The sequence below is a fragment of the Fundulus heteroclitus genome, chromosome 8 (assembly GCF_011125445.2).
Source record: "Fundulus heteroclitus isolate FHET01 chromosome 8, MU-UCD_Fhet_4.1, whole genome shotgun sequence".
Lineage (NCBI taxonomy): Eukaryota > Metazoa > Chordata > Actinopteri > Cyprinodontiformes > Fundulidae > Fundulus > Fundulus heteroclitus.
Window position 1 is genome coordinate 17023893 of NC_046368.1, and position 16228 is coordinate 17040120.

The 16228-nt window shown below is 38.0% G+C and overlaps 1 protein-coding gene across 1 annotated transcript in view; it reads right to left on the reverse strand.

The window, feature by feature from the left end:
* The window catches only part of LOC105934496 (astrotactin-2), a 160208-nt gene extending 149252 nt beyond the window's left edge, over positions 1–10956 (reverse strand). Inside the window, exon 1 of the mRNA XM_036140219.1 lies at positions 10808–10956. Coding sequence (XP_035996112.1) covers positions 10808–10945 — 138 coding nt within the window. The 5' untranslated portion in view covers positions 10946–10956. The remainder of the gene's footprint in view (positions 1–10807) is intronic.
* Positions 10957–16228: the final 5272 nt, after the last annotated feature.

Sequence of the window (16228 nt, forward strand, 5' to 3'; positions counted from 1 at the left end):
CAGACACCTCTCCGCAACCACCGCATGGCAGACACTGAGCTACAACCGTAGTTTCCTCAAAACGAGTCTTAGTCCGTGGGCCAGAATCTGTGGGACGTCTCCTTAAAAAGTTTCGTATGAACTGTCAGACGGCAACTTTCTTCCACCGGGAAAAGTTGCTACACATAGCAGTGATCTCAAAACACCAATGTTCCCACGTTTCACTTGCACATTAAGTTATTGCTGATAAAAAATCTAAACGGTTGCGCTCCCGTCCGAGAGGTCACGTGATTCGATTTTTGCTGCTCAGCCAATCAGATCGCTGTATTGTCAGCTGAGTGCGTTCAATCTGTAAGCTGTTGTGAAAATTTGTTTCCAGACGAAGAAAGCCCAATAATAGTATTTTCTGGCGCCAGTTGGCAAAGATCTTGATGGCAAGGGAAAAGAAATAGCCCAGACCATCCATCATCCATTTTCTAACACGCTTATCCCTGCTGGGTTCGGACCGGTGCCGATCTCCAGCTGTCAATGGGCGAGAGGCGGGGTATAAACTGGACAGGTCGGCAGTCCATCGCAGGGCAGAAATAGCCCAGACTTTTGCTCATTTTGCTGTGATATCACCAAGACCTGCTGCGCTAGGATAGCACAGCCAAACGACTTATCCCCGGCAGAATTTGGATCCCCTGCGTCGGGAGAATGTTTGAAATCAATAAAAGTTTTAACCTTCAGCTTTGTGAAGTCTAAATATTTTTAAACATCACATTCTAATAAAATGAAATTGATTTTTTAAAATCCTAATACATTGTTCTGTTTTTAAAATCGGCATATCTCGTTTTCTTAATATAGTTAATATCTCTATATGGTTCTTGGTTGAATTAAAATCTTATTAAATCTGATAATTTTGGCTGTACCTTTATTCAGTGTTTATTTGATCACACGTGAAATCCGCTTTATATGATCTATTCATGCGGGTCTAGCTACCAAAAAAGAAAAAGAAAAAAGATGAACAAGTAGACAGCTGTGATGGACTCATGAAGGTGGATTTTTGGTTTAAGCAGACAGACATGCGACAATCTAATAACATAAAGCTAATATTTTTGTGACACATGTGGAAATGACAGAGCTGTTTTCTTTCTCATAACGTGTTATATTGAGTGATCAATGGAGTTTTAACCGACATAACAATCCTTTATGATAGCACTAACAAGTGTTACATTTTCAGTTTTAACCCACTAACTGAACGACAATGTAACGACACCATCGCTATATTTCGTTAAGAAAAGTAAAACATCTTCATTTCCACGCCGGTTGGAGATGAGGCGGAGTTTACTGGATTCATTCTTCCAGCTGAATGCACTCCCGACGCAGGGGATCCAAATTCTGCCGGGGATAAGTCGTTTGGCTGTGCTATCCTAGCGCAGCAGGTCTTGGTGATATCACAGCAAAATGAGCAAAAGTCTGGGCTATTTCTGCCCTGTGATGGACTGCCGACCTGTCCAGTTTATACCCCGCCTCTCGCCCATTGACAGCTGGAGATCGGCACTGGTCCGAACCCAGCAGGGATAAGCGTGTTAGAAAATGGATGATGGATGGTCTGGGCTATTTCTTTTCCCTTGCCATCAAGATCTTTGCCAACTGGCGCCAGAAAATACTATTATTGGGCTTTCTTCGTCTGGAAACAAATTTTCACAACAGCTTACAGATTGAACGCACTCAGCTGACAATACAGCGATCTGATTGGCTGAGCAGCAAAAATCGAATCACGTGACCTCTCGGACGGGAGCGCAACCGTTTAGATTTTTTATCAGCAATAACTTAATGTGCAAGTGAAACGTGGGAACATTGGTGTTTTGAGATCACTGCTATGTGTAGCAACTTTTCCCGGTGGAAGAAAGTTGCCGTCTGACAGTTCATACGAAACTTTTTAAGGAGACGTCCCACAGATTCTGGCCCACGGACTAAGACTCGTTTTGAGGAAACTACGGTTGTAGCTCAGTGTCTGCCATGCGGTGGTTGCGGAGAGGTGTCTGTTTTGTAGAATAAATCATCCGCCGATGAGTTATTGATCTGGAAAGCCGAATCTGAAACCACCGAAAAACATTTCAGATCCCAAATGTACAGCGTTCTAACTCTTCCAGTCTATTAGCAGCTTCCCTTAAGAGGTCGGCCACTGAACGTCTGCCTGCTGAGTTTGACATTACTAAACAATTCTTTAGTGCGGGGGAAAGCCATGTAGATTTGACCGATGCAGTAAAATGCTAACCAACCAATGGGAAGAAGTTGAGCCCTTAAGACACAGCCCCTCCTCATTTGCATAATGAGGCAGAAATGCATACAGAAATGTAAAAAGGACAGGCAGAAATGTAAAAAGAAGAGACAGAAATGTAAAAACGAGAAACAGAAATGTAAAAAGGACAGACAGAAATGTAAAAGCGGGAAACAGAAATGTAAAAAGGACAGACAGAAATGTAAAAACGAGAAACAGAAATGTAAAAAGGACAGACAGAAATGTAAAAACGAGAAACAGAAATGTAAAAAGGACAGACAGAAATGTAAAAAAGACAAACAGAAATGTAAAAAGGACAGGCAGAAATAAATAGCATCGGAGAAATAAATAGGGCAAAAAATACAAAGAAAGAATAAAACAGACAAAAATATTATAACATGCACATAAATAAATACTTAAAAAAATAAGTAATTAATAAATAAACTGGCTAATTAAAGGAGATATATACATTTTGTCTCACTGTATAATTTATTTTCTACCTACATTTATTTGTTTATTATATTTTTGGTGGCACATAATTGTATGCATATTTATTTATTGAGCATTTATTTATTTCTGTATTTATTTTTAATTATGGAAGACTTGGTCCTCCATACAATACCACTTATTGATAAAATTTAAAAAAAAATCACAACTCTACTTTAGAAAACACAGGGAACTGAAAAAAGAAGGTGCCAGTACGAAAACCTTAAGGTTTTAAGATCCCCATATGCAGCCTGCTGAACCCAGATGGCACAAGAATAAAATGACAGCCTCTCTGTCGAAGCAGAAGTGAAAAGCGAAAAGAGGCTAAATAGAGTAAACTTCAACTTTTCTAATTTAATCCATTGTAAATACACATCAACAAGGGTGTCACAATACTAACATTTCAAATGTAATGCCAATACAAAGAAAACTACTCGATGCCATCTTCGACTCTTCGGCAAAATTTTTTGAAGACACAAAGTTCTTTATAAGAGCAGAAAATATGATCAATTGCAATATGACAAAAGTTTAACATTTTTATTTGGACAAAACTAGTAACTAGGAGGCTGTTCAACCAAATTAAAGAAACATATATGTTGAAACTGTCTCTTTCCTGTTTGGCAAGATAAAAGTAATAGTATAAGTGTTAATATCCTTAATTGAAGTGTACACCTTTGATTCGGGTATGCTATTACTTTATTTTATTATGACTACTTATCTTTAGTGTGCAATTGTGTGTTTCCATTTGCCTGTTAATTTGCTGTTAATGCAAATAAATGTTACTACTGAGGGAAAAAGACAGGATCAATCTAATCAAAATAAAATTGTGCTTCAATACAAACGTTGATCTGACGCAAACCATTTTTTACAGTGTAAACAAGGATCCGGTCCATGCAAAGGTACTCAGGAGCAGCCCTGGACAATTTCAGTTTTTCCTGTACAATTTCAGTCTGTTGCAGCTACAGGAGCTTTACTGACCTAGTGGTCTTTATTAACAGTAGGCTTGAAACAGGGTTGAGAGAGAGAGAGAGAGAGAGAGAGAGAGAGAGAGAGAGAGAGACAGCAAGTGAGAGAGAGAGGGGGGGGGGGGGGGGGGGGGGGTTGGGGGCGTCCAGCTAAAGTCCATGGGCCGGGACTCAAACCCAGGATGGCCAAGTTGAGAACTCTGGCCATCAAACATGGGTTGCTTGCTCTACCCCATATCAATGCCACACCCCTTTACTGACCTATTTAAGATGCTCTCAAAGATCTATCACATGGTTTTAGTACGTAGTTTTAGCGTAGCTAGTAGCTACGTTCAACCTTTCATCATGTCTTGTCCATCTGCCTCATAGGGGAAGTCCTTTTAAACAATGCTTTAGTGTTTGCCTTGTTCACTAAAGAGGTTATGTTTATGTAATTTGTTTAACACACATACCTTTGAATAATTATTTTTTTTAGCATCAATTACACTGAAATATCAGTGATTTTTACAACCCTAATATCAATTGTCCTAAGGGCAGAAGACAGCTCTGAGGAATGGATTTTTTAAGTCCCCTGTGTGGTGCAAGGGTTTTTGAAATCCCCAGCCACACATCTGACAGAAAAAAAAATAAGAAAAATTAGGAAAAAAAGATGTATCCACAGTTTTGCAGAAAGTAATATGAATTATCTGTCGCAAAAAAAATCTTTCCACCATTTGCTTTCTTTGGTAAATGAATTTAAATACCTGTTTAAGTGAATTTAAACGAGTGTTTTAGATGGTAGAACATAGTTCATTTAAATAATTCCCACCCATAGAAATACATTTAGAGTAAGAAAATAACTGGACAGTTGCATGTCTATAAAAAAAAAACCTATGCAAATAAAAAAAAAACGACACAGCGCAGCGATTATAACCATAAAGTTTGTCTACCAGTTGGTACCAAGCTTGGTTGGGTAATCTGACATCCCTGTCCAAACCCAGAGGTGGCATCTGGACAGCAACCGAAAATGCTTGCAGAAGCATGGGAAAAATAAGGAAGGAGTTAAATACTGCTTGATGATGGCAGTCCACACTTGAATATAGGGATCATATTGTCTCATAGGTAAGTACTGTTGACAGTAGGTTGTGGGTATGTGAATAAAATAGTGCCCTAAAAGAAGCGTTTTTAGGACCTAAAACCATCTGAGTTTAAGCTCAAAGAAATTATTTTTGATATGAAAAAGTAATGATATTTAAGAGGCCACATATATGTATTATTTTTTTTTATTGTAATCACTTCTTTTGTTTTCTGCTGCAGCAGTTCATTAAAAACCTAGAGCTATATCGCACTAATGACAGAAAGACAACCCACATGCACCTTACTTGGTTTCCAACTCTAGTTTACATATCCGGGTTAGATAGAAATGCATATGAGGATTATATATTTTCTATAGGCTTTCCCACAAGTAAGAGGTTTCTGTAACAAAAAAGAAAACAAATAATACATTCAAAATTGCTTGCAAATCTGCTTGAAAAAAAGCTCCTCTTTACCACTATAATTTGTTTATACACAAGGTTCATTTGACTGCAGAAAGGACAGCTTCTATTTCAACTCTAACTCTCTCACCTGTAGCCTTTGCCTTAGGAAAACAAAATCTAACATCTGCAGCACAACCAAGCTAAGATTTAATTTGAACAACAACAACCTTTCTGGTGTACAAGCTCACTCTCTCCCTTAGTTACAGTGAGCAAAATATGCAAGTCCTATGCATAAGCAGTCCACAGTATAAAAACAGATGTTGCCAGGATAAAATACAGTGCAGTAGAAACCCTGTTTCCACACTCCTAAAATAGCAAATATGTCACAATATCATATTACATCATTACTATTCAGGGAGTTTATTATATGGGAAGAATATATAATAACACATTTTTAGAAAAAAAAACTGAGATAAAATAAAAAAAAAAGGAAGTTGGGCCAACACATTTTGGTCAGATTATATTTAAATGGAATGAGATGTGTTTAGATGTAATAAATTATAACTATGATTTAAGGTTATGGTTGGGGACGAAACACTAAAAAGCTGTAAAATGCATAAAAGCGACGGATCACCTAATGTTTGTCATTCATAATATTTAATAATTAATATAATATATATGGTCACTGCCAGCCCATTATACATTAGGCCAGTTGTCCCATCTGGTCTGCAAAACCAGCAATGGTATCTGTACAACAGCTTTGTGAGTGTAGTAACAAGACGCTGGATACATTTTTTAATAAAGAATATTAATAATACAGAAGCAAAAAAAGCTCTTTATAAATTTGTCTTTGACTGTCACAAACAACCAAAAGACTCATCGATTTACAGCCGCTTCCAAGCTCTTAATGACGCAGAGAACTGTCCTCCAGTAATTAAGATGGCTCATCAATTTAATTAATTTACAACGCAGGCCTGCCCTGCTGTCCAGAACCTGAAGTTTCCTGTCACCCTGCACTATAAAATATGGCAGGTTCAAATCTCATTTGCACTTTAGTTTACAATCTTACATTTAAAGTCAAAGTAATTTTCATAAAGCAAGTGGTCAAAACACTTCATACAAAACACTCTCATGAAGTTTAAATGAAATAAAATGACATAAAACATTTTCCCAGAAACCCTATCTTTATCTAAATCAGGTAAAGATAGGATTAAAACTATTAATTCATATTTTGTAAGGTTTATCCATATAAGGTTAATTACTATCTGTGCCAAATTGGATAACAGATGTTACTTGGACCAACCAGATTTTTTGAAGACAGTCACTGTAGGTGAGTCTGTCTACAGTGAATGCAACACAATAAACTGCATTGTGATCACTCATAAACAGCATATAAAATATTTTTACAAATAATGTAAACATGAAAGTAATAAAACATTTTGTTTAGCTTGCTATATTTGAAAGATATTGTGTTTATGACAATAGACGATTATGTTTTTTTTTTGTTTTACTTTCATGTATTTAAAAGTTTTGTTTACTTTTTGTTGGACTCTTACAATCTTTATTCTTAACTGACTTAATGCAATCTGCTGGGTATCCTTAAATAGAAAACTTTTTAAAATTTTGTTTAAAGTGTATATATAAATAAACTGAATTGAACTGAACTCTTAAACTTTGGGAGAGTGCTACTGTATACAGGGGGTCCAAGTTGAGGTTCCAGCTTTTCAGATTGAGAGGCTTAAATCAATGTCATTGAGATTTGATGTAAGCCGATACAAAGCAGTGCACAACTGCATATCTATAGAGAACACCAAAGTTTTTTTTTTTTTTTTTTTGCAAAATCTAAAACCTAGCTAGATTTGATAAAAGTGCCTGAACATCAATTTTTTAAAGTCTTGTCACACACTCTTAATTGTGTTTAGGCCCGCTGTCCCCTGATGAATATAAGCAACTCAAAACTACGATGCTGCTCCATATGTTACCATGGGCCCTGCAGTATTAGTATTTCTCCACCCATATTGTGGTATTTTGGATGTAAGCCACACGGTTTCAGTTTGCTCTCCCCTGAGTAGGTTATGTTCTTCCACATGTTGCTTTGTCTTTCACATTGCTTGCGGCAAACTTTAAGTGGGACTCCTTATTACTTTCAACAATCGCTTTCTTCTTGCTACTTTTCCACAAAGGTCAAATTTGTGGAGCGTATGACTAATACCCCTGCTACACTATTGCATATAAGCTTTTCATTTTAATGGTATTTAAAACCATCATGCCACAGGGAAATTATGCTCCCACATCACCATCCTATGTCACAATGCGGTACCGCGCACGTGACGTCACCGTCTCAAGAGCAACGCCCCTTTTGCCGCTTAGGTAGGGCATACAGGTAGAGAACGCATACAGGAGAGAACGCACGGATAACAGATATGACCGACTTTACAGCCGTTAAACTTTCCCAAGACGATGTCCCAGGCACACGGATTACTGGTCGAACTGTGGAAGAACACACCAACCTTCAGCTCAAACGATGGCTTGAGGTTCGAGGGTTTAAAAAGACTGGAAAACTGGCCGAGTTGATGAACGGTAAGCTTTGTTTTTTTTTTCCTGCGCGGCGATAATGGCAGCGTCGGCCGTTTTTTTTTTTTTGTTGTTGTTTGTTTGTAATCACCGTCCAGGAATGGGTATATGTTTAATGTTTGTCTCATTTGAAATGTTTTTGAGTAAGCTATCCTGGTAGCAGGCTATCATGTTAGCGCCTGCTACCATGACAGCCTATATGCTGTCATGGTAGCAGGCGCTACTTTATTAACATGTCGGCCACCAAAATACTCTTACCTTGACTTGATGTCGCTGGAATTGGGTCAGGATGTTCTTCGGTTGTGCCCTTTCCTCCGACAAAATGCTTGCTACATATGTACTTGAATTTGGTAACTTTTTCCGGGTTGAACTGTTGTGTAGGTCGACCGCCCCGGTCCCAGCGCATACATTTCTCCTTGGCAGTCTTGAAGAAAACATCCTTCATATGCGGCCGATCAGCGTACCTCGAGTCGCTGTTGCACGTTCCATAGCAACAATGTTTAAAAACCATGGTCTTAGATTTGGAAAAAGCATTTGTTTACCGAGTAAAACCAAGGGTAACGCACGTCTCTTTTAAAGCAAAGCAGCGGCGGACTATGCAAGCATGCCCTACTGCGTACCACGTGATGTGACGTCATCGTGACGTTGTGTTTCTAAAAATAGCTCGCGCGCGGTACCGCATTGAATCATGTTTTGTTAAGTTCAGCCTTTTTTCCCTACTTCCAAAAAGGCTACTGGGTGCTGCGCTGCAGCTCCTCAGCTGATTAGCTTATTGCCCCACACCTGATGGTTATCCTTTACATAGCCTGGGTTTCCTGTGCTCCATGCCAGATTGTTTGTAGCCTTGGGTCACAGTGTTGCCTTGTTCATGCTTAAAAAGCCTTGTTTCTGTTTTCCCCCTTAGCCTCTCATCCATTTAATTTTTTTTTTCTTTAACAACTGAGTGGATTATTTCTGCTAACCCTTACTCTATCCCCAATTTTTCCCTCACTGTTGCAGTAAGTGAAGGATTTCTCTCTGCTCTGCTCTTAACTCCGATCTCTTTACTCTGATCTCAGTTATGGATTCAGGATTGTTCCTCTGAGCCCTCGCTGTGGCGATCTACTCTCTATCTCCGTGTCCAATCTGTATATTAGAAAGAATTTTGCAATAAATGTACATCTTTCTCTTTGTCAACCGTCAGGTCCATCTAAGCAAACTTGATTCATAACATCTTACACATTTTACACATCGGCATACCTACTTTGATCACCAGATAAACCAGTCCGGCAGATCCTCTGGCTATGTTAAACATTGCTGCAACATGAGTGCAACATGTCTCATCATGTACACTGTGCATGTGCACCATTGCAGCAGAAATAATGCAACTGTGATTCTTATGAATAAAGCGACAAATTATTTGACAACATATGGGCACTCAAAGAGCACCAGAGTTTTATTCCTTGACTGTCAGACAATCTTTTTTAAAAGAATTCTAAATAAAATGAGATCATAACGTAACATGTCAGTCTTAATGTCCCCCAATTGTTTTGCAGTATACATAACCTTTTTACAATGAAACAGATATATTTCAAAAGGCATTATACTGTACATTGCCAAATAGTACATAAGCAGCCGCTCTGTTTATCAGTTTAGGTGTAGGTGTCTCGGTAGATTTGTGGTTATTCCATTCTGGCAGTCGTTGCGTGGGACACGAGGTTGGTGGACCAAACAGTGCTCTGTGAAATGTTTGCCTTGAATCCTCTACTACAACTTAATCCCTGATCTGTCTTGTTTGTTCCATGGTCTTCATGGCGCTGTTTGTTCTCCACTGTTCTCTAATGAACTTCAGAGGCCTTCACGGAACAACTGTATTTTACTAAGATTGAATCACACTCAAGAACCCTCTACTTACTGATTATGTCCATTTTTGTGCATTTATACGGATTATGTGATTTTTTTTTTTTTTTTTGCACTGCATTTTATTTAGGGTATCAGAGTAAAAGGGGACATAAGGTTTATCCACATCACAACTTCAAGGGTTTTATTTTCACAAAGTTTCAAAGCCACCTTTCTTTTTTTTTACTTTTATACAATGCTTTTATGCATATGCTTTGTGATTTTTTTGTCAGGTTTCCTTTGATGCCCTTTAAAACACTGTGGGTTGCGCTGTGGCAACCAACTTCGCTTGCCTTTTCCTGGTAGATCAGAATAACACACAACTATCACATACAGTTCCAATAAAATATATTGACGTTTGTGGTTGAAATGTGACAAACATTTTAATGTTCAAAGGATAGGAATACTTTTAAAAACACTGCCTATAATATAAAAAGTTTTAATGCTTATTTACACCATCATGTTGGTTCCAAAATATCCTTCCAGTATTACAATTTCACCACACCACTGAGAAATAAAGCTCCACTCCTTATTTAAGGGTATGGCTTTCTTCCTAAGTTTCCGCCTGTGACCACAAGCCCTGGGCACTTACAGCACTAAAATGGCACACTAATATATGAGTAAAATGATGCTTCCTTCGTTTCCTCTCACAGTTCAGGGCAGTGTTTGGAAATCTAGAAGATACCCACACTACGATGTACCAGTTGTGGTGGATCTGAAATTTAACAAGGATGCCTGCTGGGCATCTCCATTCAAGGGTCTCATTGGCATGCCAGGTCTTGCTGAAGGGATTATAAGTCTGAGCTGGCCTGAGAGTGGCTGGGGATTTTACTTGGAGGTGCTGGAGAAAGTTACTAAAGACAAGGAGACCTTGAAATTGTTTCCTAGGTGCTGCCTGAACTCTAAAATTTGAGTTTGTTGTATGGAGAAATTTAACGGTTTTAAAATTGCAGGTGAATCTTGTTTCCTCTGAAACCACAAACTTCCCAGGAGAGTGCTGTTTGCGATACATATTCACATAGCTCCTGTAAAAAAAACAAACCCTCAGCCAAAAGGTTGGGGCGGGCTTGTTACTGCCCTGAGCGGGCAACACCGGCCAGTAATTTCCATTCCTGCTTAAACCTAAGAGTACACACACCTCATTTGAAATCCTGTTTAGGTATGGACAAAAGATAAGGTATCGTACACAGAAATCGGCTTACCATGCATCCCGAGGAGTCCATCTGTCGATCAGATACACACTTAAAATTTTTTTTGCAGCCACCGTTGTCTTTGGAGCAGTCACGGACAGGCCCAAAAGATGCCAACAGGTCCTGCACTGACTCGAAGTACGTGGACATCAATGCCTCTTCCCTGAAATGTAGGAATAAAAAGGTCTAACTGAGAAAGTATCAAACATTTTGCATATTCTTTCACAAAGCAGTTACAAATACACAAGAGCGAGTAATGTCTAATTAAGATGAATGCATAAGCAGCTGAGCATAATCCCTCACCACCTGGAAAGCAGTCTCTCAAAACCTTTTGTTCTATTCTACTGCAATTAGGAAACCATTCATTCTTGGATATACTGTGACAAAAAGGGGGTATCTTTTATTAGTTTTAATTGATCCATCTGCAATTCATGACCTTTTTTCTCCTTCTCATGTACAGGGTATATATTGTGTATTCACATGAATTTACATTCACAGGATCAGAAATGAAAGGTGATTAATGTAAACTTCGGCTGCATTTTTTGTTGCCATTAAATATATATATATATAAAGTATTTTTAGAATGGATCTGCCTTGGGACATATGTTATCCTGGTGCAAGGTACATTTTTCAGCAAACAACTGTGCTCTGGGATTTATCTGCTCATGTCGTTCACATTCATTTATGCTGAGCCATGTCTGGGACTAGGCATTGAACTGGTAGCAGCTAGACATGCCTGCCATGTTCCACTCATGTGAAGCCTTTGGAGAATAAGCATTCAACGTGCATTAATGGTAACCTGAGGAGGTTATGATATCCTAAGATGCTTTGAAGCTATTTTGCTGTAAAATACACAATTTATGTCTTTGCGTATGTGTTTCTGTCTATTTTGTTCAATATTTGTTCTTGCATTGCCTGGGCATCATACTAAAATTAGACATGCCGCCCTGAAGTAAAATTACAAAATCACAAATATTTCTATGAGTGCCAGGTTTCCCTAATAATGAATATAAAATTTCAGCGATAGGCTCTTAATGTAAAATTTCTTATGAGTACATTAATGACAATTTTTGAACAAGACCAAGAGACTCTATTTTAACTTGAAAGATTGTGTTCAGTTTATATCACTCAATATAAACAATCTCTGGTTTTAAAAAGTTTCAATTGTAGAACAAACCAAAAAAAACAAATCGTCTTGTTGGGAGTATTTGCTGCTGTGTGCATGCTGTGTGGTCATGCTGTTTCAGACATATTACCTTTGTAGAGTAAATTTGTATCTTTGTGGATTCCTCTTATGGGTCAAATGCAAATCCTTGTATCAAACATAAAACAGAAAGCTGAAGGCTTGACCACCAAAATTGAAAGCTTATGCTGTCTTGTGGCTGCACGAACAGCTTCTGCATCCAGTGCCAATGACTCCTTAGATCTCAACATGAAGGCACAGCAACGAAGAGGAAAGGATAGGTAGAGAGAGAGGAATAACTTTGTGACATTTTTCTCTTTCTAACTTTTCTATTTGACCAGGGAACATGCAGACGCAGCAGAAATACCAGCACAGACACATTTAAGTGAGTGGATGTTTTGCGAAATGTTGACGTGTTTTAACAAACTCATAACTTTATTCTTGTTTACTTTGTATCAAGAGAATACAATAAATACAAAAAATAATGTATTTGAGGCTAAAGAATGACTTATCTTGTTATCTGCTTCTTTTATGTATTTGCTTGATCAATGAATTACAATTTATTTAAATGTAACTGCATTATGCTTAAATACTTATACAGTCAACAGAATATTAATATTCTTTATAAATCCTAGAAACTTATCAATCAATCATACATATTAGTCTTACACTATATTGAACCATCTTTTGGGTAAACATAGAAGAATATAGCAAAAGATCGCAATGTTGCCACCATCATATTTCACTGTGGGTATGGTTTTCTTTGGGTCATGTGCAGTGTTTTTAATCTACAAGGTTTTGGAAGATTTTAGGGAAGTCTGGATGTTGTCTTTGGAAGAAATGGCTTCCATTTGGCATCCTTTTGTCCAGACTTATGGAAAATAGCTTCAGATGTTCTTAGTGGTCCTTAAAATTCATCAGATTCTCTAGAATGAATGGTAGGTATGTACCCAGAAATTTAGTCAAAAGGTAGTTTAAACTAAATATTAGTTTAAGGGTGAGCACACTAATGCATCTACAGTATTTGAGCTTTTTATTGTATTACTGTGATTACATTTTATCCTGTTTTAATTGTTTTTTTATTTAAATTATACAGGGCATATGCCACATTAGAGGTGGAAATAGAACCAAAATGATTTAACTTAGTAATTTTTTTGTATAAAAAACCTGCCATTTTACCTATAGCACATCTACATCCACTATACAAAGGTATTCTTGGCCTTTGCCCTTCATATTTAAAATCCTACTTCCTAGCAAAATGTACAAATGGTTACTATGCCCATTTCCGTAGTCTGCGTCTACGTATTGACTGTCCCAAGGGTGTTCACTGAGCTAGGAAAAAAATACTATCAAATTCAATACTTTTCCAGAATTTGTAGGAACCCCATAGTCATAGTCCAAAGCCTGGACTTTGACAAGGCCTCTCCAAAACCTCTACTCGTCTTGCCTTTTTATTTGAGCCCATATGAGGTAAATTGCTAGAGTACATTGCATCATAGTCCTGGTGCATCTGGCTTGAAGTCACAATCAAGATATTCTCTTTTAGGATTTTCTAGTGGAGAATTCATATTAATTAAAGTCCATTATGGCAAGTTTTTTTTGGATCTAAAGCAACAAAGCATTTCTAGACCATCACATTAACACCACCATCTAAGTTTTAGTAAGATGTTTTTGCTCTAAAATGTTTCATAAGTTTTACTCCAGGTGTAACCTTCCAATAATTTTCATTTTTGTTCTGTCAATCCCCAGAATACATTTTCCAAAAGTTTTGATACCATCAAGTTGCTTTTAATCAGCCTCTCTTTCTGACGACTTTTTACCCAGTCTCTTCTAAATTGTTGAATAATGAACACACACTATATAACTGAGATTTTATCTTCGGTCCTTTCGTGACCTGCTTGATGAATTGTCAATATGTTCTTAAAACCAAGACACTGCTTGCCTCCAATCCTTCATTCTCTGATCCAAATTCTTCTTCTGATATACTGCATAGAGGGTCCCCTCTATGGACCACTGGACTCACAAGATCGAGTATTCACTCGTGAGTATCTAACGGCAATTCCTTCAACATAAACAAGCCAGGCAGGAACCGTAGAGCTGCAGTTTCTGCTCAAACAAGGTCAAAGAAAATTGCCGTTTCCCATATCAGTTTTTTGTACTTTTGAGCTGCTACCACGAGTAAGTGCACTATTTATTGAAATGTTTTATTAATTATTTATTGAGCTGTTGCTCACAGTTGCAAAGAATCACAAGTGGTCCGCCCAGCCCCATTTACTTCAACCAGATGCAACTGCTACGACTGCATCTGATCCAATTTTCTGCCAGATCAGATGCTAAATTGGATCTGGTGTGTCTTGGGCTTAATTTAGGAATGTCAGCCTCTCCTGACAGGTATACCACTGTACAATGTTTTCTCACTTTCTCACTGTGAAGGAGTCCCAAAGCTTTACTGTGGAGGAGCTTTAGGAATAGCTTTATATTTCTTCCCAGTCTGACAGATGTGAGTGACTTTGGTCCTCATCTGTTCTTGAATTTCTTTAGATCTAGGAATTATGTGTTGCTCTTTAAGCTATAGTAGGCTATTTCTTATAGAGAGGTTCTTTTGAAATATATATTTGTTGATTCAACAGCTATAGCAGTAATTGGGCTTGTGTATGGAATACTCGGCAATCCTAAACAAACAGGAGACAATTACTTTTCTGGATCGGACCACGTTGGTTTAGCCTTGTTCCTATAATGAATTAAATCATCACATGAAAACTGCACTGTTATCACCCAGGTTAGTATAATATAAAAAATTGTTTATCTAAATTATTTAAGGATGATGAAAAGTAACAAAACAAAAGTAAAACATTGCTGAACAATCCCCAAAGAGTTACTCCTAACAGGTGCACACAAATATAATGTTACAAATCACAAATTACATTTTTCAAACCATGCTACATTAAAATTGACTGCCAACACCCACATCTACAAACAGGAAATCATGAACGAGTTTGTACATCTTCATGTCATGATGCAAATTCGCACGATGAGAGATGCGAGACAAAGGAGCAAAAACGTGGTGTTTAATTAGTGTCAAAAGTAGGGCATGAAAAAAAAACAAGCCAGCATGATCCAAACACGCACAAGAAAATTAGCAGGCAGTAAACTATCTTGGCGCGGGAGAATCTCAGCTCCATGAGGGAACAGAGTATTATTTGTGTGTGAAACTGCACGATCAAGACAGCATTTCATTTCATCACTTCAGCAAAGTTCAGCAAGCACACAGCTGTGATAAGCAGATGCTTGACCCTCTGTTGCTCAAACCTGCCACGCAGTGCAAGAGTTGGGAACATGCTTGTGACAGTTCTGTGCACCTAGAATCACATATGCACGCAAGGGGCAGAAACACTCCCTTAAAAGGCTGCTTCAAGTCTTGCACTTGGGAAGCAGAAAGTCTCTTTTCCCAGCATAGTTTATGACTCATTTATGCTGTTCTCCACAGTCAAGTCAAGCATAAATACGCTGTTTTTGGACAGCAGTTTTAAAACTAATTGGCGACCACACAAATAACACAGCAGAACAAAAGGAAAAATTGCTGTAAGGTCTCACATGTTTCAAATCAAATTCTTCATCAAAGCCAAGCATTGATTGGAAATAAAACAAAAAAAAGATTGGAAACCCATGCTTCCATTTTTTTGTAATGAGGGTTGAGCCCAATAAAGGGAATAAATCATTGTGACATTGCAAATTTACCTCAAATCCATGTTCATTTGAACATACTCAGCCATGACTATACACTGTCTTCCGTGCGCTGGCTGTCAAAATGGCTTAAAGGGTAAGACACTCTGTCCCCAGCCAGGGGACCAGAGGGACCACTGTATGTTATGAGGAGCTGCTCAAGACTAAAAGCACCAGGAACGTCTGCACTGAGGGGGAAGACAGATGACTTGCTGTGTAAGGAGGATTGTAGAGCATCAGCTCTGTTTATGTGTGCTTTTGCATGCTTTGAAGTTCTTATTTGGCAAAGTCATTTCAAGGAAGATTCTAAAAAAAACTGCTACTGAACAAATTAAGCACATATCGATGTTACTGAAAATGTGATTGAACTGCCCCCTTAAAAAAAACATCAAGTTTAAAGTGGGATTAAAACATCTCAAGGTTACATGCAGCAAACGTTTATGTGATGGCAGTGAGGAAGTAAAGTAAAACTGATTCACAATGATTGTACACTATGATTTTATGAAACACTATGGATGAACATTTGA